This window comes from Petaurus breviceps, unplaced genomic scaffold (genome assembly GCF_028583685.1).
Source record: "Petaurus breviceps papuanus isolate PSGF00001 unplaced genomic scaffold, PetGlider_PUasm1.0 175, whole genome shotgun sequence".
In the NCBI taxonomy this organism is placed as follows: Eukaryota; Metazoa; Chordata; class Mammalia; order Diprotodontia; family Petauridae; genus Petaurus; species Petaurus breviceps.
In genome coordinates, this window is record NW_027185764.1 from 17,110,133 (window position 1) to 17,135,699 (window position 25,567).

Sequence of the window (25,567 nt, forward strand, 5' to 3'; positions counted from 1 at the left end):
TCATTCATGCCATTTCTCCTGCCTCATGGTCAATGTAGAATTTTGTTTTGCATGTCTACACATATTTGTTATGGTTTTTTGTCTTTTCAATGTGTGGGAGTAGGGGGAAGAAGAGGAGTGGAATTTGGAATTGAAAATAAAATTGAATAAAAAAAGAAAGAAAAAAATTCTTCCCCTTCCAGTGCCTTTTGTTGCCATCTTTGCATGGTGAAATTCTCACACTTTCTTCAAAGTGTAGCTTAAATGCCTTTCTTCCATCACTCTTTGCCTGTTCTACTGGAATGAAGAGATCTCTCATTATATTTCATGGCAATTCAAGTTGACATGTCATTCTCCCCAATAGATTGGAAATCTCATGAGACCAAGGACCATGTTTGAAACACTTTTGTGTCCTTTACAAAATCTAGCACAGTGTGTGCCACCTAGTAGGCACATTATGAATATTTGGGAATAAATGAAGCAGAGTAAAATTTTTTTAATATATATTTTTTATTCCTGCCTCATAAAACCCACTTGGCAGGTTGAGCACACATTCTTTAACTTAAGAGAAATTATTTTAATGCATATTTCTCATGTAAAACCATTGACATCAAGAATTATTCTTGGATTTACAACTAATAACAGTAAAAAAGAATACAGTAAAGTTCATGCCATACTAAGTGAAATTGATTTCATTAGTTTACCTTCCCAAGACCAGGCTGATCTTAGACTATTCAAGATAAATATGCCTTGCATTGGTCTATCTGTTTTATCCTTTCCAGAGCACTTGTATACTTGTTCTCTCATTTGATCTTTACAGGCATCTGTTATATAAAATCAGTTGAAAGCAACTTCTACAAAATCACAGTCAGTCTTAGAATTTTGGGACCAGAACCTTGGTATCCTGAGTCCTAATTGCCTTTTCTTTCTCCTGTAGCATATTAGAGCAAACATAGCATTGTCCCATTGTTATCACTGAATCAGCACCATAAGAACCATTTTAAAATGTGAGTTAAAAACTTTTTAACCTCAGTTTATTATAGTCTATTTTTTTTAAAAACCCATATTTTATTCTTAGTAAGATGTTAGCCAGGCTTTTCTGGCTAATGTTAAGTTATTCAACTACTCTTGAGAACCAGTCTCTGCTGCAAAAATACGTGCTTTACCTCTCTGTTGGTCCCATGTTCTCTTTCAATGAACAGCATATTTTAAAACAAACTGAGAAAGTGAAATATTGCTTGAATACCTAAATATATTCTGACTTATATTTATTGAATACATTCTGAATGTATTCGGGTAGCTCGGCACCAATTTTAACTTCTGAAGGCTCTTCAAAAGGCTGGCTGCCTTCCATTGTGATTTTTTATTTAGATGGAGGCGCTTTTTGGCATTTAGGAATATTTGTGGATGATCTAGAATCCCTACACAAGACATCAGATCCTGCCTGCTTGATCTTGCGGTGCAAATTTGGAGTTTCAGCAGATGGTTTGGGCTCCTCTTAAAAGTCTGGGCTGCTCGTGCCTTGCTACTGTTGCCCTTCTCCACCATACATTGATACATAGACACATTTTAGATTCCTCTCTACAGGGGCACGCTGTCGTGGGTCTCTTCTTCCCTCCGGCACCGTTTGGTTAGATTTTGTACACTTTTGTTCAGGGCAAGCTTACATGGCTTATGAAGAAAAAGAATGGCCAGGTTATTCGCACAACTCTCACCAAACAGGACTAGCTCTGCAATATTCATGATGAGCTCCTCTCTGGGAGAACCATTATCCCTCTGAAGCTTGAGCCTGGACCTATTGAGTAGCATAATGTTGTAAAAGAGACGACAGGCAAACATGATCAGGGTGATGGTCAGCATGACCAGGTAAGCAGGCCTGTTGTCTTTCTGTGGAGGAGCATCTCTTCGTACCAGCTTCCCAATGAGCAGGGTAAAGAAAACCATTTCTATGAGGAGTGTCACCCCAAAGCCCAAGCTGAATTTGACAATCTCATATTCGTACCAGGCTGTTAGTGGGTCCACCTGACACAGGGCACGTTCAGGTAATAAACCAGCTGTGCCTAGAAGCATCACTCCTGCCAGGGAGCTGCTGAAGGCACAAGCAAAGACAAGGCTCAAGGTTCCCAGGGGCTTTTTGGTCAGTGTCACCACCCTCAGGCAGGGCAGGTAATCCTGGAACAGGAATGTGTAGAGGATGGCAATCTGAACGTACTGAGCATTGAAGTAACAAATGTTGAAGAAAAAAGAGAGTGCTCCACAGTTTAGGTTGGTGGTCAGTATGTAATCTGGTCTAGCTATGGCAGTGAATGAAAGCAGGGTCACCAGAAGGTTCGTCACAGTCAAATCTAAGAGGTACAGGTCCAGTTTTCCCAGTCTAGCACGCCACTTTATGAAAGTGGTCAGGTTGAATGTCCCGGCCACCAGACTTATTGGGACAAACAGTGCAATGTAGATATGCATAAATCTTGATATGATAGTCTGTGACATTATGATATCTTCAATTTCAATGAGTTCTTTACTTGGATATTTTATCCATGTCATGTTGTGTGAGATCATCTTCTAAGATGAGAGAAATGAAGTCACAATCTGTAAAAGAAACAGATCCAGAAATGACCTCTGATTGACTCAAGTACCTTAGGGTCATAACATAACTTAACTTAGGGTTATAACTTAACTAAGGGTCATAACATAACATAACATAACTTAAGGTCATAACAGAACAGTCATAATTTTAAAAGAAAGTGTTGGGATTTTTTACCTCAGTTCCAGAAGAAAACTTATTTTCAATCATTTTCATTTGTGAACAGCAAGTTTCAGGAAACCTGGGGCATTGGCCATATGTGGCCCTCTAGGTCCTCAAGTGTGACCCTTTGACTTAATCCAAACTTCACAGAACAAACCCCCTTAATAAAAGGATTTGTTCTGTAAAACTTGCACTCAGTCAAAAGACTTTCCCTTGTGAATTCCCATTCACTGAGACTAATCTGAATAAGGTATTGAGCCAATTAACATAATTAATGCTAGTGTGTGAACGGTCAATATATAGCATCTTCCTTGTATGTTGCAACAGAGTAGTTAGCTGGTACAAATCCACCACCAGTGAATGGAATGAGATATCTTTGATCAGGGGAATCTTCTCTTTCTGCTTGTCTGTGTCCCATGTATCCCTTTCTGTGTGTGTATGTATGTGTGTGTGTGTGTGTGTGTGTGTGTATGTGTGCATACTCTTACCCATAAAAACATCAACTAATCTGTCAGGTACAAACATACCCTCCTATATACACAGATACACATTCCAACTCCTTTGTGTTTGCAATGTGACCCTAGAGGATCAATAAAAAATCATCAAGAGAAGAGATGGTACACATTAGTGTATGTAATACTCAGATTCAAAACCAAGAATGGCAAGTGATGGTTTTCTTTCCTGTCTACCCTTTTTTTTTTTTTTTTTTTTGCTTTTTGGAGAGCAATTGGGGTTAAGTGACTTGCCCAGGGTCACACAGCTAGTTTTTTTGTGTGTTAAGTGTCTGAGGCCGGATTTGAACTTGGGTCCTCCTGACTCCCGGGCCAGTGCTTTATTCACTGCGCCAGCTAGCAACCCCTCCTGTCTACCTTCTTAAACTAGCCCTGGTGAAGACACAAGTCTGATACTCTCCAAGATTTCAGTCATAAACCAAAATGATATGAGTTTTTTTCAGTAACTTCCCTGTTCCTTTTTCTACTAAGAAATTTTTTTCCTTCCTAAAGTCTATAATTTATTCTAAATATAGTTTATATGCTATATTATTAGGAACTTTACCCAAGTTCTAAAGACAAAACCATAGAAAAAGCAAAGAATAATTATAAGATTTGATTCTTAGTTTCTGATCTATTTTAGTTCTGGATTTGAGTATTTTTGTTTCATATTTTGGAACTCTCATGCATTTTAAATTAAAAAAAATCCTGCTATGGAAATGATAGAAAATCTCACAGTGTGGCCATAGCAGGCATCATATTTTTAAAAATAATCTCTATTGGATTGCAATCTGATTTATTCCTTTTCAGCCTGGAGTACATTTTTACTGCTAAGTTATAAATTCCCAAAGTTAGGGGTTTTACCAACAGTGTTGACAGACTGTTAGCTATAATGGTCCCATCATGTATCACTCTAATAATTCTGTTTCCATACAAAATGGCTTCTCTTTTTTTCCTTTTAACTAAACAGTAGGCTGTGTTGCAAGGTATAATTGCTATTTATTCAAAGGAAATTGAAGGCCATAAATTCAGAGGTATAACTTTAATAGAATACCTGAAGGCTTGGTGGGTATAACTGAAAAATGGTGGTTTGCCTATACTTTGTGTGATAAATAAATGTCCCTAAGAAGTAGAGTCATTGCAGATTACAGAATTGATTTGCAATGAAGAATGCATATTTTATTTGAAACATATGTTTGCTATAAAATAATGTGACTGTTGGGTTTTTTGGAGGGTGGGGGTCCATACATATCACAGTTTGTCTACTTCAATACATCTTGGCCCTTTCAAACTAGTCTTTAGAGGCTATACGCTTATACCAATAATGCCATCATTGTTCAAGCCCTTTTTGGAACTCCTCTTTGAAACTTAAGATCAATGTAGTGAATTGGAAAGAGATTCAGTGGACTTGGGTTCAGATCTCAGCTTTGCCACTTGGTCTTTGTGTGACTATGAATAAGCTATATAATCTCTCTGTGTATCTCAGTTTTCTCTTCTCATTCTCAGTTGAATGAATAAGGGTTTGGATGAGATAATCTTCAAGATCTGTTTTATCCCTAAATCTTTAATATTATGACTTTGTGGCTGAAAGAAAGCTTAGAGAAGATTTCGCCCAACCTCCTCAGTGTAAAGATGTGGAAACTGAGGCCCAAAGAAGTGACTTGTGGAAAATGACAGAAGATAGTCCTTGCCATAAGAGATTTGAAGCTGGGTCCTCTGACTTCAAATACAGTGCTTTTTGCACTAAAGCAGGTTGCCTCATTTGTCTTCATAACTTTTGTAGTCCCTTTGGCATCTAATATAATCCCTTGTACGTGGGAAATCTTTTAAAATTATTTTTTCAAAATTCAAAGCAGAAGTTGAAGGAGGGTGTGGTGGTGAAAAGAGGCCTGGATTTGGAGTCAGAAAATCCACCTTCAGATCCTAGCTCTGCTTCTTTCTCCCAGTGCTGAAGTCGAGCAAATGACTTTAACTACCATGGGCCCTGGATCCCCCCTCTGTAAAATGCAGGGTCAAGGTAAAATGATCCATAAGGTTCCTTCTAGCTTTAGATCTTTGAAACCCATGTATGACATTCAGCATCAGGAAGTTTTCACCAATAGACCATCTTTAGTGTGACACTCAAAAACATTGGTGAAATTATAGGTAACTTTAAGGTACTTGATGCAAGATTGGTATTAGCTCCCAGAGAAGAATCCACAACTCTCCTGGAGAGGCTTGTCATGAACCAGTCTAATTTGACCAGTGAAGTTGCCTGTGGTTTGTTTCTTTTTCGAAAACTTAATGTTAACAAAGGTGAGAAATATGCCAGTATGTTAACTTTTTTCAGTGAACTATAATAGCAAATTGGGGGGGGGTGTCAAAAATTGGATATTGACCTAGATATAGAGAGGAAACATGATGTAGTAGGTAGAGAACTCTGAGCTTCCTCTGGAGCCAGTAAGACTTGGGGTCATGTGTTGCCTCTGACCCATACTGACTTTGTGACTCTGGGCAAGTCACTGAAACTCTGTCTATACTCTGTACTGTCTGAACTTTGTCTAAAGGCAACTGTCTAAAACTCTGTGCTTTGTTAAATGCAATTCCTTATCAGAAGAGAAGGTCCTTACAGCAATGAAGTCCCAGATTTAGTTCCTAATCTTGGTTTGCTTTCACTGAACCTGTTCTTTATGCATTAGTCACGTTCAAATTTAATTCAGTTTTGATAGAGAAATGTACCCCCACTCCCTGTACCCATTCACTAACCTTGTGTTAATATAATGGATTTAAATTTTAAAAAATTGAATTAATAACGAATAATTCTCCTTCCTCTCTTTTCCAGATATCCAAAGACCCTTTGGATACAGAAATTTCTCAGGTATGTCTCCAACTTTTTTTTTTTAAGGCCATGGGTTTATAGCATTTCAGTATAAGCTGTCTTCCAGTGAGTAAAGTAGTGAATAATCACCATAGGTGATTCCTACATGACTTGAAAATTAAGAGCATAGACTGTCTTGAGAGGATATTATTTCAATTTTTCTTTTAAGGCAAATTGGAAGGAAAAATTTTTGAACATTTACCATGGGTAGAAAATAAAGTTATTCTAAACAGAATGGATTAAGGGGCATAAGCTGTGAAATCTGGATTGATTGGAACTGAGTTGCTTCTCATTGGATCCTTGAGAATAAATATTTTGTTTTTCATAGCCAGAAGCTGTCAAAATCCTTTGAGCCAGGAAACAAATTTTGTCACATACTAGTTTTATGTTTTGTGGTTTATCTGCAGTGTAGGCTCCCAAAATGGATGATACTGCCCCCTAGGGGGTGCTGGAAGGATGGGGCGGGGTGGTAGTAGTTCAAAATAATGCAGATTTCAAAAAAAAAAAAAAACCCTCCAAACCTAAAGGGTTAAAGAAAGTAGATTTCCAGGGGGCACTGAGTAACTTTATTTTTTTAAAGGGGGTGGTAGGCCAAATAAATTTGTGAACCTCTGATTCTGGAGCTACCTCTGGCCTGTTCCCTACTTTTAGACAGTCAAGTTCAGGGCTTCTGATTTTAGGCGGGGCTAAATGAGGATAAGCTGTTTGTGTGTGCGTGTTTCATTTAAGCACGTGTCCTTGATTGTGCTCCAGAACCAAACAGAAGTGATCTTTAGTCATCCATTCTGTTGTGTGTGCCTTTTTTCCATAAAGAAAATTTGACTGGAATTCAGCAATGTGGAAAACCAGCCACAGCACTGCATTACTCAAGATACCACAGTACTCTAATAGGTGCTGCAGAGAAGCAGAAGTTATATCAGTTATCCCTTCATCATCATCATCATCATCATCATCATCATCATCATCATCATCATCATCATAGTACCTAACATTTATATTGGGTAGCTGGGTGATGCAGTAGACAGAGGCCTAGGCCTGAGGTCAAGAAGACTCATCTTCCTGAGTTCAAATCTGGCCCCAGACACTTACTAGCTGTGTGACCCTGGGCAAGTCACTTCACCCTGTTTGCCTCAGTTTCCTATCTGTAAAATGATCTGGAGAAGGAAATGGCACACCACTCCCCAGAAAAGGTCACTTGGGTTGGATACTACTGAAGGCTCCAACACATTTACATAGTACTTATTATGTGCCAGGCTCTGTGCTAACTGCCTTACGATTGTCATCTCATTTTATCCTTACAAAAAGCCTGGGAGGTAGGTGATCTCTATTTTACAGATGAGAAAACAGAGGCAAACAGGAGTTAAATGACTTGCCCATGGTCACAGAGCTAGTAAGTGTCTGAAGTCCCATTTGGACTCAGGTCTTCCTGACTGCAGACCTAGCACTCTATCCACCATAGCACCTGGCATTTATTAAGTACTTCCAGTATGCTAGATGCTAGGGGATACAAAGACAAAATGAGACAGCTTTTACCCTCCAGGAGTTTACATTTTATTGGAGAGACAACAGTAGGCATTATGGTATCGTGGGAAGTACACTGACTGGAGTCAGCAGACCTGGGCTCAAATTCCATCTCTGTGGCTATGGGAGGAGATTTTCTTTCTGAACTACCTATCATAGAGCAGTTCAGAATAGAACGCAGTGTATAGCTTTCCATGTTGCTTCCTTCTAGGCTGGTTTAAGCTCCTCTGTGGCTTTTGTTTTCTTGCCCTTATTACCTCAAATGAGACAATAATTGTTAAGTGCTTAGCATAGTGCCTCAAACATAGTAAGGTTAACTATTATTATTATTCCAGAGAATCTACTGTTATATAAACTCTCCTTACCTCTCATTTACTATTTTTCTTTCAGGGAGTGGGTTGAGAAAAAGATAGGTCAACAGTGACCCACAAGCCTGTGAGACTTCCCTGTTTCCATAGGGACTCAAAGGAATCAATTTTAAGAGGAGGAGTTCAGTTTAATATTGGCCCACACACCTTAATATTGGCCCACACACCTGGGGCCTGGTCGTAAATTCTGGGCTGCTGAAGAGTCAAGCTTATCCATTAGAGCTTGGAGCGTTGTTGTCCTGGAAAAATCTGGTGCTTTAATTGATTAGACCAGCTCATCGTTGGAATTCTGTGCTCCCTTAATAGCCTTTGACTATTTGAGTTAAATGGTCTCTTAGCGATGTTACTATTTAATTTTGGAGTGCTGAAATTATACTGCTTAGCTGGATTGTGATAGGTCACGCGGTGTGCTATTGCTAGAACATCTGTCCCATTGGATCCTCTTTACCGCCTCACTTACGCCCCATGTAGGAGTGGACAAACAATAAGGTAGGATTATCTCTCTGATAATTAGTTTTGAGTTATCCCTTTGGTAGATGAAGTGAGTAAAGAAGTACATTGTCTATGTTTTCCAAGCTGTGGCTCAGTGGAAATATTTAATGGTATCTGTCTTTTCCATTATATTCTCTCTAGTTTTCATTTTTTAGAGTGTAAAGATATTGATTCCCTTCTGTAAGAACAAACAACAGCTCCCCAGTTTCCCCAAATTGAAATCCCGTAGAGTAGCCTGAGGGTTTTCCATCAATTAGTGTCCTGCTTTACCAAACCTTGCTTATATTTTACTTCTCAACATCACCCTTGCTTCAGTAACCTTCCCACTGACCATAAATATCATTTGCATTTCTATTTCTATACCTTTATCATGCTTTTACCATCTACCCAAAAAGACCTCACTCCTCCATTGACACTTCTTATAATTCTTAGTACTGTTTACAAAATTCACTGCCTCATGAAGACTTCTTTGCCAAATCCAACTTCTTTCCTTTACTGAGGATAATGGACTCATGGAATTAATAGAATTTTTTTGAATTGGGAGGGATTTAGAAATAATTTAAACCAGAGCCTTTGATTTAAAGATGTGGATACTGTGGGCCAGAGATTTTAAAGTGACTTTCCCAGGAAGAACGCATCTCTTTAGTGGCAGAGTTGGGACTTGAAACAAGGTCTCTTGATAGATTCCTGCTGTTTTCTGCTGTACCACATTGCCAGTTCTAAGCCCTTACATATGTTTGAACTATACCACACTATGTTGTTTCTACTTTTATATACTGCCATAGAGTTATACTCTTGGGGCGGCTAAGTGGCGCAGTGAATAGAGCACTGGCCCTGGTTTCAGGAAGACCTGAGTTCAAATCTGACCTCAAACACTTAACACAAAAACTAGCCATGTGACCTTGGGCAAGTCACTTAACCCCAATTGCACTCCAAAAGGAAAAAAAAAGAATTATACTCTTTTTGTTTCGTATCTGCATTAGCTTCCTAACTAGAGTGTAAGCTCCTTGAGGGCAGGAACTATTTCTTCTACTTCTTTTGTATCCCGCATGGTGCTTGGGCAAATTGTATGTGTAAAGTAAATACTTATTAAATTGAATGATGATAAGAAAGAATAGGGCCAAGAAAAAAAATAATGAGCAACCTTTTGGTAGCTTCTTTCAAAAAAGATCACTTTAAGCTTAAAATTGCCCACATCAGTACACATAAGCTCTGGGAAGATATCTTTTAAATATATTGATAATGACCCTTCTAACCCTTAAGAAAAATCCTCTTAAACATAGACAAACCTCTGAAGATTTTATTGCTTGATTGTGATTTCCATTTTTTCTATGAATTTCTAAAAATGACAGTAGTACTATAGAATGTAGAGGGTGACTAATAAGTTATTTTAATGGTTAAAATTTGGGCATTTGGCACAAGGAGATATTCTGTAAATCAGAGGTTCTCAGACTTCTCTTTTTTCCCCCTCCTGACAATTCTTTGCCAATTTAGGTTGGCAATTCTGCTGGAGAATTTGGAGACTCACATATACCCAGTTTCCTTTCATTAAGAGCAACCATTTTTATTGAGTCCTTTGCAGCTACAGAGCCTGATATGTTCTAGTGTTAGTGCATAAATGTAATAGGTGAGTTTTTAAAAATGAAATACTATATTTGCTGTACTGTGTAGGCTGAGCTAGCAAAATCCATGTGACACAAAATTCTTGATAAATTTTCTTTTCTTTGCAATGGTATAATGTCCAAAATTTCATAGCACACCTAGCAAAACTCCTGGCACACTAGTTTGCTTCAGCCTACTCTTGGGAAACAACTGCTATGAAGGAAGGCAGCATGAGGTTGTGGAAGAAACTTTGGAAAAGAAGTCTTGAGACCTGAGAAGTAACTCTGCCACTTCTTGAGCTCTGAGATTTGGGGGGCAAATCATTTCCTCTTTTAGACCTCTATTTTCATCTATAAAATTTAGGCATTCAGTTAGATTACTTGTGAGGTCTTTTCTAGATCTAACACTCTTTGATATGAGATATAGGCAGTATGTATGACTTGAAGTTTCTGTACTCAATAAATCCTATTGAATTGATTAATCTTGTTTTTTTCCTACAGTTACGGAAGAGATTAAAAAAAAAACTCCTTGTTCTGATGGTGTTTTCCTTGTGGTTGAATTCTTTCCTTGCCTCAGCCCAAAGAGATTTGCTTTTTTTTTTCTTTTGTCATTATCTCTTTTCCCTGGTAGAAGAGAACTTTTGTAGCTCCTTTAGGCTCTATTAATGTTTCAATTACTGCCTGCTCAGCTCTTTTCAGACCTTCTGCCAAGTGAACTGTTGAGTAACCGTGTCAGATTCTCTTACATGAAATCTCAGTCTCACTTTGTGGTTCAGAGCTTTTGTGGTTGGCTCATTGTCCAGGCATAGTCTAGGAACTTGCTAGTTAATTAAAGTGGTTTTTATCTGGAAAACTGCCATAACCAGGGCAGGAATAGAGCTGATTAGTGTTTTGATGTGTTGGATGACAAAACATTGGGATCTGGCCTTGGTACTGATATTAAAATGGTATTTTGAAGAGGAACCAAAGGAACCAGCCACGCACGTGCATGCGTGCCGCGCGCGCGCACACACACACACACACACATACACACCTTAGCCTAATTTTGAGATTGTGTGTACAAATCTGTATCTGACTGTCTTGTCTGTCTGAACTAAATAGCACTTCCTTCAAAAGATCAAACTTAAAACTTTCATGTATTTATACTGCTTTTGTGGAGTGATATATTGTTTTCAAGAAAGTAATATTTTCACATAATATTAAAGAGATACTGTCAGCCTGTTTAAATCCTTCCCCTCCTCCCCTCTCCTTTCTCTTTGCTTCAAGAAAAAATAATTCCAGGAACAGCATTGTTCCTGAAGACAGCTTGCAGTTGTGTTCCTTCATATGTACTGAGTAAAATAATCTTGCCCAAGAGAATAGAAATATAAAGTGCTATTTTTGAGTCTTCTGAGGCTGACATTTCATTGGGTCTATATTACAGTTTTATATAACTATAATCAATACAGGGTTTTCCGTGTGTGTGTGTGTGTGTGTGTGTGTGTGTGTGTGTGTGTGTGTGTGTTTTGGGGGAGACACAGAGACAGAGAGAGATCTTATTTAAAGGTCTGAGTATGCCCTTAGAATCTCATTTTTCCTCCAGACAGTGATGATTGCCATAGTTGATGTGAGGAATGTGGAATCAATTCAGTAATACATACAGGACTCCTGTAGGATAGACTTTTTTCTTTTTTTTTTTTTTTTGGGGGGGGGGGGGTCATTGTGTAGAGGAAGCAGAGCCATCAAGATGGAATGCAACTGACCCATATAGCACAACTCAGAGTGATCAAATGGGACCTGAGCTCCATCCTAAGTCCTTTCTGATGGGACAGGACAGATTTCTCCATTTGGGAAGGTCCAGACATCCCCACAATCAATTGCTTAAGAAATATAGAAGAATGAGGATATTATTTCTCCTTTTCATCTTCAAATAAGCCCCAAATACCCAAGAGACTTTCTTGTTGTCACTCATTTGTTTTCAGTTGCCTCTAACTCTTTGTGGCCCCGTTTGGGGTTTTCTTGGCAAAGATCCTGGAGTGATTTGTCATTTCTTTCTACAGCTCAGAGGAAACTGAGGCCAGTATGGTTAAGTGACTTACCCAGGATCACATAGCTACTAAGTGTCTGAGGCCAGTTTTGAACTTAGGAAGATAAGTCTTCCTGACTCCAGGCCTGGTACTTTATCCACCAAGCCACCTAGTTGCCCAAAAGAAACAATTGTACTAATCTTAATATTTTGAGGCTCACAGAAAATACAGGTATATAGGGAACTGGTATAAGGACAGAGTGCAGAAGTTTGGGTGTAAGCTTTATTGTCTGCTGGAAACTAACCTAAATCTGAATTGAGAAGGACCATAACCTCTTCCTCCTACTTTCAAGTACCTGCACTCTATAAGACACACAATTATCTTATGTTTCCCCCAGCTCCAGGTTTAGTAAAATCAACAATTATTCATTAAGTACCTACTATGTTCCAGACATTGTAGTAAGTGTTGAAGATAATGAAAAAAGGCAAAAATGATCCCTGCTCTCAAGGAACTCACAGTCTAGTGTAAAGACAACATGTATAAAATTATGTACAAATGGGATATAGACAGGATAAACTGGCGGCAATCTTAGAGGGAAGGTGGAATGAGAAGATTGTACTAGATGACCTCTAGAAAGTTCCTTTCACTTCTGAATCTGTGCTCCTAAGTACATCCCCTTCACTTGTCCTTTTCACTTCTCTTTCTCCTAAGTTGACTCTAGTAAGTCAAGAATTCATCCAAGGTTCACTGACCCCAATCGATGACTTTATGGTGATGTCTTCCTTCTTGTACTACTGGAGCTTTTGTGTAGAGCAGAGATTCCTAACCTGGAATCTGTGAATTTTTTTTTAATAAATATTTTAATAACTGCATTTCAATATAAGGGCAGCTAGATGATACAGTAGATAGTGTGCTGGGCCTGGAGTTAGGAAGACTCATTCTCCTGAATTTAAATCTGGTGTCAGATACTTTCTAGCTGTGTGACCCTGGGAAAGTCACTTAACCCTGTTTGCCTCAGTTTCCTCATCTATAAAATGAGCTGGAAAAGGAAATGGCACACCACTCCAGGATCTTTGCCAAGAGAACCCTAAAAGTGGTCATGAAGAGTCAGACACAACTGAAAAATGACTTAAAACGACATTTCAGAATAATTGATTTCCTTAGTAATTAATATATTTCTTTTCACGAATTTAAAAACATTATTCTGAGAAGAGATGCTTAGACTTCATCAGACTGCCATAGGGGTCCAGAACAAAAAAAAAAGGTTAAGAATCCCTGGTTTAGAGAATCCTTAATATTCAGGCATCTAGACCCTTCTCTTTCCTTTACGCAATACTAATATCTGCCCTTATAACTACAAAGTAAATGATGGGTTAGTCTTTCTTTTGGTTTCCTGGGGATGTAAATTCTGGCAGCTAACTCTAAGTTGAAACTAGTACAATAAAAGTGGATGGTATATGATATGCTGACCACCCCAAAATGTTTAAATTGATTAAACAAGTATGTGTTTCTGGGGGCTTACCCCATACAAAGTCCCATGTTGGGCAATCATATAAGTGTTTAAAGAGAAAGAACGTATATATTCATAATACAGATCTGTGCTTTCATATGTTTTTAAAATATATTATGGAATCCTACAAACACCTTTGACTAAATTATTTATGGGAAATGTGTAGGATCGATACTTTTGAAAAATTTACACATCCTCCAAAGTTTCGTGTAGATATAGATATATAGATAATCTCTCACAGGAGTATTGGTGCTAGGCCTACTCCTTCATGTTTTATGTGCCAAAAAGTTAGTGGAAATTTTTTTTACCTGAATTTTGAATCCACATGCCTCATTTCTTTTTTTGAGAAGTGTGGTTACTAGGCTTAGGGGAATGCTATAGACATAGATACTGAGAGAGGTCATACAGCCATTCTTGAATATATTTGGATTTTAGTAAGAAATTTGACAAGATCTTTCACTGACCACGTGGAAAAGAAAGAAAGATGTGAACTGCATAGTAGTACAGTTAGGTGGTTTTTGAACTGGTAACTGACCATACCAAAAAGTGATGTTTAAAGGATTGGTCTACCTGGATGGAGATCTCTAGAGTATTAAAGTATGTTCCCCAACCATGATCTCTCCCTGCTGTGGTTAAAAATTTTTGTTATTGCCTTGGATTGAACAAATATAAATGGCGTGTTTATCAGATATTAGGGACAGCTGATAGAGTGAGTGACAGAATCTAGAACAGAATCAGGATGGAATGATGGGCTGAAACTTACAAGGTGAATTTCAGAGATTCAGTGTTAAGTGCTATACTGGAGTTCACAAATGCTATACAAGAACAGGTGGGGCGTCAGGGTGATCAGGAAACAGTTGGGATGAAAATGTCTGAGTGGTTTTGGTAGACTGCAAGCATAGTTTGAGTAGGCCATGTTATGCAGCAGCTAAGAAGGCTGATATGATCTTGATCTACAGATGGTGTCTAGAGTAAAGGTTCTTAACCTCGGACTTGTTTTTTAAGAATATTTTTATAACTATTTCAATATAATTGTTTTCTTTTGTATTTTATTTTATGAATTTTAATTGTCCTGAGAAAGGGGCCCATAGAGAGCGAGTGAGGTGATTGCCAAAGAGATCTGTAAAACAAAAAGGGTTAAAAACTCCTGGTCAAGAGAAGGACCTTTATGTTTTGTTGTACTTTGCCTCGTTCAGACCACACATCAAATGCTGGGAGTGGGGATTTGGGAGAGCTGTCATATTTTTGAAGAGATTCATAAGTTTAAACATGAATGTGAGTTTGGGGGAAAGGGGCAGTTAGCAGTGTAATGAAGGGACTAGAAACCATTTGAAGAGATTGGGATTGGTTAACCTTTGAAAGAGAAGGCTTGAGGAATGGGGTGAGGAAGGAAAATTGTGCCGACTTCAGATATGTGAAGATTTACATGGAAGAGGGATTAGACATGCTTTGTTTAGTCCTGGAGGTTAGAACATGGGGTGGGTGGGGTGTGAGAGGAAGTAGTTCCTTGGAATGATTGGACTAAGAAAAATTTCTTAACAGTTGGAGCTGTCCAAAAATTATTTGTTCTTGGGAGAGGTTAGTGGAAGAGGTCTGGGTTGAGCCTTCAGGCAAAGGCTAGATGACTACTTCTTTGTATTGAACTATTTAATGTGTATGTGTGTGTGTGTGTGTGTGTGTGTGTGTGTGTTTGTCTTTTTATATTTATGTGTACATTGATGTTTTCTACTTTAAAGATAAAATTGTTATACAAAATTTTCCGGCGGAGTCAAGATGGCAGAGTAGAAGCAGGACGTCCATGTAAAAAGGGGACTCTAAACAAACTTTGGAGCTGCAAAACCCACAAAATGACACAGAGAAGCTAACCTCCCACTGAGGACAGCCCGGCAGGCCGGCAGGAATTGGCCAGTGCAGCGCTCTGAGAGACGAGCCCGGCCCCACACCGAGGCTTTAGCCCCAGAGTGGGAGACAAGGGAGGAAGGGAATGAATCTAGAATTCAAAATTTTAAAATCAAATATTCAAATATATATATACACTATTATTAATACTATTTTACATGTAATTGGGAAATAAGATATACAGGCACTGGGGCATAGAGATCCACTGGAAAAGTCAAAAGGGGTATGGGAGAAAATATGGGAGAGAGCAGATTGGAGGAGGGGATATCCTGTGGGACTGCTACTTTGGGGCGGGGAAAAATGGGGAGAAAATTTGTAACTCAAAATCTGGCAGAAATGAATGATGTAAATCAGAAGTTAATAAAGCATTTGAAAAATTAAAAAAAAAACAGTGGGAAAAAAAAGAAAAAATTTTCCCCCCATTTTCAGAACAAATAAATCTGAGCATGATTATTTTCATTACAAAGAAATTCTTCTCTTTTCAGTTAGGTGGTACAGTGGATGGAGTGCCTGATCTGGAGTCAGGAAGACTTGAGTTCAGATTTAGCCTCAAGTCACTTACTAACTTTGACCAATCCAATAAATACTTATTATGCATCTACTGTGTAACTGGCACTGTGCTAAATGATGCGTACACAATTAATAAAAAGAAAGACAACCCCTCCCATCAAAGACCTAATAATCTAATTATCCTGGGCAAGTCACTTAACCTCTGTTTGCCCCAATTTCCTCATCTGCAACATGGGGATGACAAGAGCACCTGTTTGTAAAGCACTTCCCACAGTGCCTGGCACTTAGTCCTGTGTAAATGCTAGCTTTTGTTATTATTTTACAAGATTCCATCCATGACTCCTTTCTTTAACAGTGCAGTCAAATGTTTACTTCTAGACCATTTGCAGAAAAGTTTAGAAGATGTGAGAAAGCAGAGGGCATGGAAGTTCAAGAGCTTGGAGTCTTTGCCAATTGCAGATTAATTGGTAATGGTTAAGTTACATTCTTAGAGATGGATTAAGAACTCCTTGATAGAGGTGCTGCCTTCAGAGATTGTAGGCTTTCCATTCAAATCCCATGCTGCTCTAGAGCTTTCCTTAAATCTTGGGCAGCTCAGTGACAAATGGCTAGAAGTAGGGTCCGGAAGACTCGACACTTACTAGCTGTGTGACTCTGGGCAAGTCACTTAACCTTTTGTCTTCGTCTTAGTTTCCTCATCTGAAAAATGGTTATTCTGATGACACCTACCACACAGGGGTTGTTGTGTGGATCAGAAGAGTTAGCACTTTGCAAACCTTAAAAATGCTGGCTGTTACTATTATTGCACTAAGGCTTAGGTCCCACACACAGTCGCTTTTGGTTCTTTTAACATTTGGGGAGTATCAGCACAGCACCAAACTATGTCTCTTACCCCTCACTTGATCACTCCACCTCCTTTTCCAGTTATGCATGAGCTGCTCCTGAAGTTTCTATAAGTCTCATTTTGGCCAATGGAATTCTCTTTCCTACCAACCACATAAAGTTAATGGTGTGAAGAAAGAGTTGGAAATAGGATTTCATTTACCAGCATGATTTATGGAAACTTTTTGGAGTGCATAGATTGTGTCTGTTCTTGGATATTTCCTTCTTTTATTAATAATTCATTTTTTTTCCAATTACATATCAAAACAATTTTAAACATTTTTTTAGTTTTGAGTTCTAAATTTTCCCCCTCTATCCTTCCCTCCTCTCCTCCCTTCCTGAAACAGTAAGCAATCTAATATAGATTATATATGTATAGTCTTATAAAACATTTCCATATTATTCATTTTGTACAAGAAGACTTGAATTTTTTTTAAAAAGGTGAAAAATAAGGGATGGCTAGGTGGCGCAGTGAGTAGAGCGCAGGCCCCGGAGTCAGGAGGACCTGAGTTCATATCTGGCCTCAGACACTTAAAACACACACACACACACACACACACACACATACACACACACACACACACACAAAACCTAGTCGTGTGACCTTGGGCAAGTCACTTAACCCCAGTTGCCCTCCAAACAGCCAAAAAAAAAAAGGTGAAAAGTAGTATGCTTCAATCTTTATTCAGAGGTTTTGCCAACACTTGCTCTGTCCTCCCATATCCACCTACAGTAGGTTTACTGTTTACTGTTGGGGATGGAGGATGGGGCTTCCTTGACCACTCAGCTCTAGCCTGGTTTTGTCCTGGATCCTTTGGTTAATTGTAGAGCCTTCTTTCAGCCATTCTGTCTTGTTCCTAATGAACTAAGTTACCTTCAGAAAGAATCAGGCAAAGCTGCAGAGGGGAGGGAAGAAAAATGAGGGGGAATAGAAAACCCCAGGGAGTTCTCTTAACTTTTCAAATCAATATGGCCAGTGTTGTTGTCTGGCTTTCACAAAGCCACAGTTTGCCTGGAAATCCTGAAGTTACCTTAAAATGTTTCAAAACTCCCTTTCTACACACCAGAAAACAAAATAGCTAGTATACTATCCCCTTCTCACCCTTCTCCCCTTCCTCCAAATTAGGAGGGAAACCAAAACTTTAACTTAGACTTAGGTCAGTAGGACCAAGCTGTATTTATTTTGGTAATTATTATTATGCTCTGTTAGACAAGGAACAAAGTAGGCTTTGCCCTCAGGGAGTTTATTTTCTATAAGGGGGCTACTACTTAAATGTAGGTAAATATAATAAAGGATAGGGAGTGAAGAAGGGACTACAGATTTTATGAATATTCAAGCAGGGGGAGAGCTCTAATAGCCTGGATTATCAGACCTCATCCAAGAGGTTTTATTTAGTACCTAAGGTGAGCCTTGAAGGGAGAACATAAGAATTCTGAAAGGCAGAGATGAAGGAGGAGAATATTGCAGGGATGTGATAGCATTTGTACATACACAGGGAAGCCAGAGAATGCCCTGTAATGGGAAAGACTGGGTTGGAGAGACCCTTAAATGCTTGGCTAAGAAAAGTTTATATTTTACCCTACAGACACTAGGGAGCCACTGAAGGTTTGGTTGGTTGTTTGTTTTGTGCAGAGAAATGTGGTTAGGTCTATGCCTTAGGAAAATTTTTTCATCAGCTATATGGAGAAGAATTTGAAATATGGAGAGGTTCTGGAGGCAGGAGACCAATTTGGAAACTGTTATCATAGTCCATTTCAAAGGTTATGAGGCCCTGAACTAGGCTAGGATGGTGAGGATAAGAGAGGAGAGAAAACAGCTAAGGTGAGAGATGCTGTAAAGGGAGAATCTTTTTATACATACACACATATATAAATTTAAAATAATATTTTTACCAGTTGCATGTAAAACAATTTTTAACATTCTTTTTTTTTTTCTTTTGCCTTTTGGAGGGCAATTGGGATTAAGTAACTTGGCCAAGGTTACATGGCTAGTTTTTTTGTGTGGGTGTTAAGTGTCTGAGGCCAGAACCGAATTCAGGTCCTCCTGACTCCGGGGCCGGAGCTTCACTCACTGCGCCATCTAGCCACCCCTTTAACATTCATTTTTAAAATTCCAGTTCCAAATTCTCTCCCTTATCCCTTCCCCTCACCCCCATATGGTAAGCAGTTTTATATAGGTTATACGTGTGCAGTCATGCAAAACGAATTTCCATATTGGTCATGTTGAAGAAACAGACCAAAAAAACCCATGAAAAAAAATAAAGTGAAAAATAGTGTGCTTTGTTCTGCATTTCAGAATGTCCTTTTCCTTCCAGTCCTTTTCTGGAGATGGAGAGCATTTTTCATGAGTCTGTAAAGGTAGAATATACAGGAAATGACAGCTAATTGTCTATAGAGGGAGGCAGAGAAGAAAGACTCATAGTTGATTCATGGGAGCCTATAATCCTAGATCTGGAGCTGGCAGGGGATCTCAGAGGCCATCTGGTCTGACCCATTCATTGTTACAGATTAGGGAGGTTCCTAATCAGGAATTAGGAAAGTTAAGTGACTTGGCTATCAGAGGAAGGATCTGAACCCAGGTCCTCTGACTCCAGAGTCAATTACCTTTCCCCCGTACTCTGTTGCTGGGGATGATGATGGTGGTGGTGGCTCACATTTGTATTGCTCTTAAAGATTTGCAAAGTGTGTGTGTGTGTGTGTGTGTGTGTGTGTGTGTGTGTGAGATACATTATTTCATTTGATCCTCACAATGACCCCAGTGAGTTATTTCTTATTTGCAAATGAAGAAGCAGAGGTGCAAAAAGACTGTGGTTTGACTCCAGTCACATGTCTGCTAAATGTCTAAAGTGGGTTCTGAACTTCCTGTGTTGAAGCTTAACACTTGTCATGCTCTTAACGTGTCAGTTCTCTTAAGATAGTGGTGGCTTTGCCAGAAATAGGCAAGTTGGGAAGAGGGACAGATTTTGGGGGAAAGATGATGAGTTTGGTTTGTTAAGAGATTTTTTTAAGAACTGAAAGTTGTTAAGATTTGACATAACTAACTCCATTTTGTTCAGTACTGCCTTCCCATCTTCCCTCCCCCCCATGATTTTTCAGCAAAATATCTCTTAATACCTCCCTTGCCCCTCATCTGTTTATGGATCACTTTAATAGCTCAAGGAAGTTGTCCCCCTTGTTTTATCCTGCCCGCTAAAGCAGTGGTAGGCCCTTAGCACATGCTTATTGACTGACTTCTTTTGTTACTCTCTGAATCACATAGCTGTGGAGGGAAGAATGTAGAAATGTCACCTACAGAATTGTGAGATACTGATGTCCATCACCTTCTGATGGTATGTGTCACGCTCTTAAGTGAATAAATACATTATAGTTTACATGTCTGTCTGTATCTTCTGCTGGTTTATTTTGGCAGTAGCTAGTAAGGACTCTGAAAAATCTTGAAATAAGTGGGAAATATTTGCATATGACCCCTTCTCTCCCCTGACATTGCCTTCACCCTGTCACCTTAGGCCTCGACTATTATAATAGCCTACCAGGTTGGTGTGCCTGTGAAAGTTTCTGCATGCCCCAAGTCTCTTTCCCACTCTAGTCCATTCGCCATTCAGCTGTCAGAGTGAGCTTCCCAAAGCACAAGTCTGTCCATGTCACTGCTGCTCCCTCTTCCTACCCCCCCCCCATTCACACATTCACAACTTCATTTGCTCTCTCCAGGATCAAATATAAAATCTCCCATTTAGTCTTCAAAGCCTTTTGTAAGTTGCTCCTTGCTGTCTCCAACCTTTCCAGTCTTCTTACATGTCTCCATTTTTCTGCAATCTGGTGACACTGGCCTCCTTGCCTTTCCTAGAACAAGAAGCATCTCCTAACTCCAGGCATTTTTCACTGGCCATTCTGTGCCTGGAATACTCCACCTTCTTAACTCTACCTCCTTGCTGTTCTGGCTTCCTTCAAGTCCCATCTAAAATCTCACCTTCTACAGGCAGTTTTTCCCAATCCCCTTTAATTCTTGTGTCTTCCCTCTCTTGTTTTTTTCCCAATATATCCTTAATCTAACCTGTTTATGTATAGTTGTTTGCATGGCTGGCAGTAGTCGATAAAGATTTAAGTAACTACTATGTGCCAGGCATTGTGCTAAGTGCTGGGAATACCCAGAAAAGCCAAGCCTGCCTCTGCTCTGAAGGATCCAGTGAGGAGATAAACTATAAATAAAGCCTTTTGGCCAGCTGGACATGTCCAGAAGTCATTTGGAGATGCAGCACTGGCATTTAAGAGAAAGATGATGGCGAGACATAGACATGGGATTCATGTGTATAGAAATAATAATTGAACCCTTGAGAATCAGTGGATCACCGAGGGGAAGATGTAGAGAGAAGGGAAGAGGCCCAGCAAAGAACCTTTTCGGCACCATTTGCTTGGGGAGGTAGGACGTGGGGGGGAGAGGGGGGGAAGAAGTGACCATCCAGTGAAGGAATTTTCAGCCAGGTCAGAAGATAACCAGGAAGAAAAGCTGCAGCCAGGAGACAAAAGATTGTCAAAAGCTGCAGAAAGGGAGCGCTGAGCAACAGGTATGGCATTGAGCTGTTATAAAATCACTGGTAAACTCCGAGAGAGCTGTTTTTGTGTGATTGAGGAAGGAATGGGTGGTGAGTCAGTGGAGGGTTGGAGTACTTAGTATTCCCAGAAGTATTGTGAAGTAGGTTAGAAAACATTTCTGCCATCCCTCTCTGGGCCCTGTCTCTTCCTTTAGCTAGCTTGCTGTTTTCCATCCAGTTCAGGAGGAAAGCAAGGAGAGTATTAAACTCTAGTTTCTACTAAAATATTCAGATTTTAGGGACTCAATTTGTTATTACTCCCAGGGATATTTACATTAAAGACCACTTGAAAGATCAAAGCAAAGGGATGAAAAAATTAGGGTAAATTTCATGAATGTGTGGGATTTGAATGGGGTAGGAGAGAGAGGAGGTCAGCTTTTGGAAGCTGTCTTTCACAGTCTCTCAGATCACTCCACATGGCTGCTGCCTACATATAATGCCATCTTTGTGTACCAGACTTGAAAATCTAGGCTTTTTTTTTTCTTATTGACCTTGAATCCAGTATGCTCTCTAACCAAGAGTTGTGCCATTGCCCTCTAGTTTGGAAGCACCGATATCTGTCATCCAGGCTGTTTATATGTAATTCCAGTATGAACCCTTCCCCACTACCTGAAACCCCTCTCTCCCTGGGCCCCACTCCTCCCTTCCATTTCTCCCCTTCCTCCCAACAGCTAGAGGAATCTTCCACTTTCAGGTATTACGTTCCTCTGAAACAAATACATTCCAGATGCTCCTACTTATAAAAAGTTCATTGTTTTCTTCCGAATTTGAATTTCTCCCTCTTTCTGTTCTGAGACGAAACTCCTCAACAACTCATTGAACTGCCCTGTTTTCTTTCAATGACATTTCCTTCATCTCCAGGAGACAGCTGTCGTGACAACCACTAATCTTGCTTAAATGAAGAAGGCCTGAGCTATCTAATCAGTGATCCCAATTCTAAATTCTAGGAAAATAAAGATCTTTGGCTGCCTGCTTATGTGTGAGAGAGATAGGATCATAGGCTGTCCTGCTGGAAAGGAACTCAGAGATAGATCCTTTAGCCAAACAGTGTCTTTATCTTCTTCTTTTTAGACAAATTTTAGTAGAGGAGAAAACTGAAGCCCAGAGAGATGTTAAGTAACTTGTTCAGTTACACTCGTAGGATGGAACAACCCCATTCTTACATCAGACTCCAAATCCAATTCTCTTTCCACTACTCTGGGTGCGTGTGTGTGTTGTGTGTGTTGTATGTGTGTGTGAATGGGGGTGGGGGGTGTGAATGTGCAAGAGTGCACCCACTCTCGGTTGGTCCCTAGAGCCAGCCAATGTTATAAATAAACTTCAGTTTAAGAGAAAGAAACTTCCCACAGATGTGAAATTGCGTCGGTCTCCTAGACAGCTAAAACATTGTAAATCAGAAGGAGGGGGAGAACTAAAATTGAAAGCAGGATTGTTCTTGTTGGCAGGGCCAAAGTTGTACAGATCAAAACAAAGCTAAACAAAGTTAAGCACTTACCTCAGCTACAGACTGCTCTACTCCTCAAACTGTCTGTAAGTTTTCCCCAGTGAATCCTGGTCCGAGGACGACTTAATTAAGTTCTGGATGAAAAGCTTCTATTTCAAAAGTAGCTCTAGTCTTTGCGTGCTGTCTAAATACTTGTCACCTTCTTCAGTTGCTGTGTATGAACGTAAGTCTGAGTAGGCAAGCACAGACCACAGAAATCTACAGTTATGCAAGGAAAACAAGAATTTGGTCTTAAGTCATTCAAACCACACACACTGCATTTTAAGGAGCATGGTTTTGTCACATGACTTAAAAATTCAAATCAACCTATGTGGTGAGGTATTTTGGTATCTTAGAACAAGAAAGTTTTGTGTGTGTGTGTGTGTGTGTGTGTGTGTGTGTGTGTGTGTACACACATACTTCTGAGTGGCTGGGGCCATCCACTTCCTCCTTTAGATCCCAAACGTTGGCCCCTTCACAAAGCAGCCCCACCCAGAGTCTAGCCAACCTCTGTAGCTGAATTTTAATAGTCCCACTGCTTAAAATAAGATCCAGATCCCTCCACACCCACAATGACATAGCAAACCACAAAAAAAATTTTTTTTAAGTACCCCAAACCTGTAGGAGCTAAAGAAAATACTCTCATATGTTCTCATTAATATCCCTTAGATTTTTCTAACTCTGCCTTATTCAAAATAAGATCAACTTTATTCTGTATTCTGGTCATTCATTGTCCACTGAACACAGTATCTTGTGGACCAAATAGGCAGTCACATTTATGGTATGACTAAAGAAGTCACCAAAGACCCCTGCTACCATCCAGAAACATATTTCCCACTAGCTTTCCAAAGTGCCTGAAAATCCCTCCCCTTCAACTCTGAAGGATTCATTCTTGGGTTAAGACATTGTCCCCTTTGAGGCATTTTTACTTGGGTAGGGTGAAGGCATGAGCAGCTTTTATTATCTTAGGACAGATCACTGTAGCAGCTGACTCTCACTATTTATTATTCTGTAGCTTCAACTCAGAAGGATTGGTGACTTTTAAGGGGATTGGAGTAGATGAGGGGGTGGCAGCATCCAGAGCAATGAGGGGGCAAGGAGGCAGAGTATTAATTTACTTGAATACATGGCTTGGAAGGAAAGGACAAGAAAAAGACCTAATTTGCCAAGTGTCAGCCTCAGTTGCAAGGAAGTATTGATTTATTTTTGCAATTTACCAGCTTCTAGAAGACTTAAACTTTCCATCATTCAACAATTTGTTAAATACCTTCTATCTGCCCTGCATTGTATTAGGGATACAGAGGTAGAAATGAAATATATTCCTTGCCTTCTAGGCACTTATAGCCTATCGGGGGAAAACACAAGCAAATAAATGGTGATTTTTGTTGCTGTAAGTATGGGGAGGCACTAGTATCTGAGATTAGTAAAGGTTTCATTTAGAAAGTGACCCATGAGTTGAGCTTTTAAGAAAACTAGGGATTCTTTGAAGGTAGATGTGAGGAAGGAGTGCATTCCAGCTATAGGAACTGATGACCTCTGCAGAAGCAGAGAGGTAGGAGTTAAGCATCATGTGTGAGGCTGAACATAAGACTTTCAGGAAAGGGAATAATATATATTAAGGCTTGTAACAGAGGTGTGGAAGACCATAGGGTTTATATTTGACCCTAAAGGTAATAGGGAGCCACTGTAGTTTATTGATCAGGGGAATGACAGATCTATGAATTAGGACTACCTCTTTGTTATCTGTATGAAGGATAGATTTGTGTTGAAAAAATTTTTCCAGAGACATAGTTTCTGGGTAAGTTATAATCAGCTTTATCAACTGCAGCTAGCAAACAGTCAACAAAAAGGACTTATTTGTCCTCCCAGCTGTCAAAGAGGCCTAACCTGTGGAACCTTCTGGAAAAGGGGGTGCACCTGGGGGTGGAAATCAGCTCTGACTGGTTAGTAAGTAAGGAGAGAATGAACATTATAATGACAGGTTGGCTGATTCTAATGAGGGTCTGGGGGATGGAACTCTAAGATTATTCAGTCTTGGTCACAGAAACTTTTCTATACCCATATCACCCCCCCCCCCCATATAGGGTAATCTAGATAAAAGGGAGAATCCACAATGGCCTGGAATCCATCAATTTGCCTAAATTAAAATTCCTTTACTATTTAAACAGATCTGAGTTTTCCCACTCATTATCAGCCCTGTACTTCAAAGACTGCCTAAATAACCCACTAGGGCAGATTTCTGAATGAGAAAGTAGAAGAGGGGAAAGCCCTTGGTCCTAATTCAATAATTGGTTATTCATATAAGAGAAATAATCATTTTTCTCAGATTGAAGTAGGGAGAGGCTTAAACAAAAAGACCAAATAGGTCTTGAAATTGTCTGTTGAAGAGATGATGATAACCCTGAATTTGGGGGGCGGCTATGTGAGTAGAAAGATGTAACAGCAGTAACACTGACAAGATTCATCGGTTGATTGGATGTCAGGTCAGTCCACAAGCATTTATTCGGTGCCTGCTTTGTGCCAGGGACTGTCCTAAGCCCTGGGTTTATGAGGAATGGCAAAAAAATAGCATATGCCCTGTAGAAGCTCACACTGTAATGGGGAAAGACAACATGAAAATATTATATGAGAGTAAT

At 39.5% G+C, this 25,567-nt stretch overlaps 2 protein-coding genes across 3 annotated transcripts in view; one reads left to right on the top strand and one right to left on the bottom strand.

Moving 5' to 3' along the window:
- CUNH7orf50 (chromosome unknown C7orf50 homolog) overlaps positions 1-25,567 on the top strand; it is a 340,684-nt gene that overhangs the window by 104,197 nt on the left and 210,920 nt on the right. For both annotated transcript variants that reach the window (XM_069084839.1, XM_069084840.1), the window contains exon 3: positions 6,035-6,070. In XM_069084839.1, coding sequence (XP_068940940.1) covers positions 6,035-6,070 — 36 coding nt within the window. The remainder of the gene's footprint in view (positions 1-6,034; positions 6,071-25,567) is intronic.
- Positions 471-23,488, bottom strand: LOC138158701 (C-X-C chemokine receptor type 1-like). Its single transcript, XM_069084838.1, has 2 exons — positions 22,944-23,488; positions 471-2,565 (listed from the first exon to the last, which is right to left on the bottom strand). Exon 2 carries the CDS (start codon positions 2,533-2,535, stop codon positions 1,561-1,563), a length of 975 nt encoding a protein of 324 aa, XP_068940939.1. The 5' UTR covers positions 2,536-2,565; positions 22,944-23,488; the 3' UTR covers positions 471-1,560.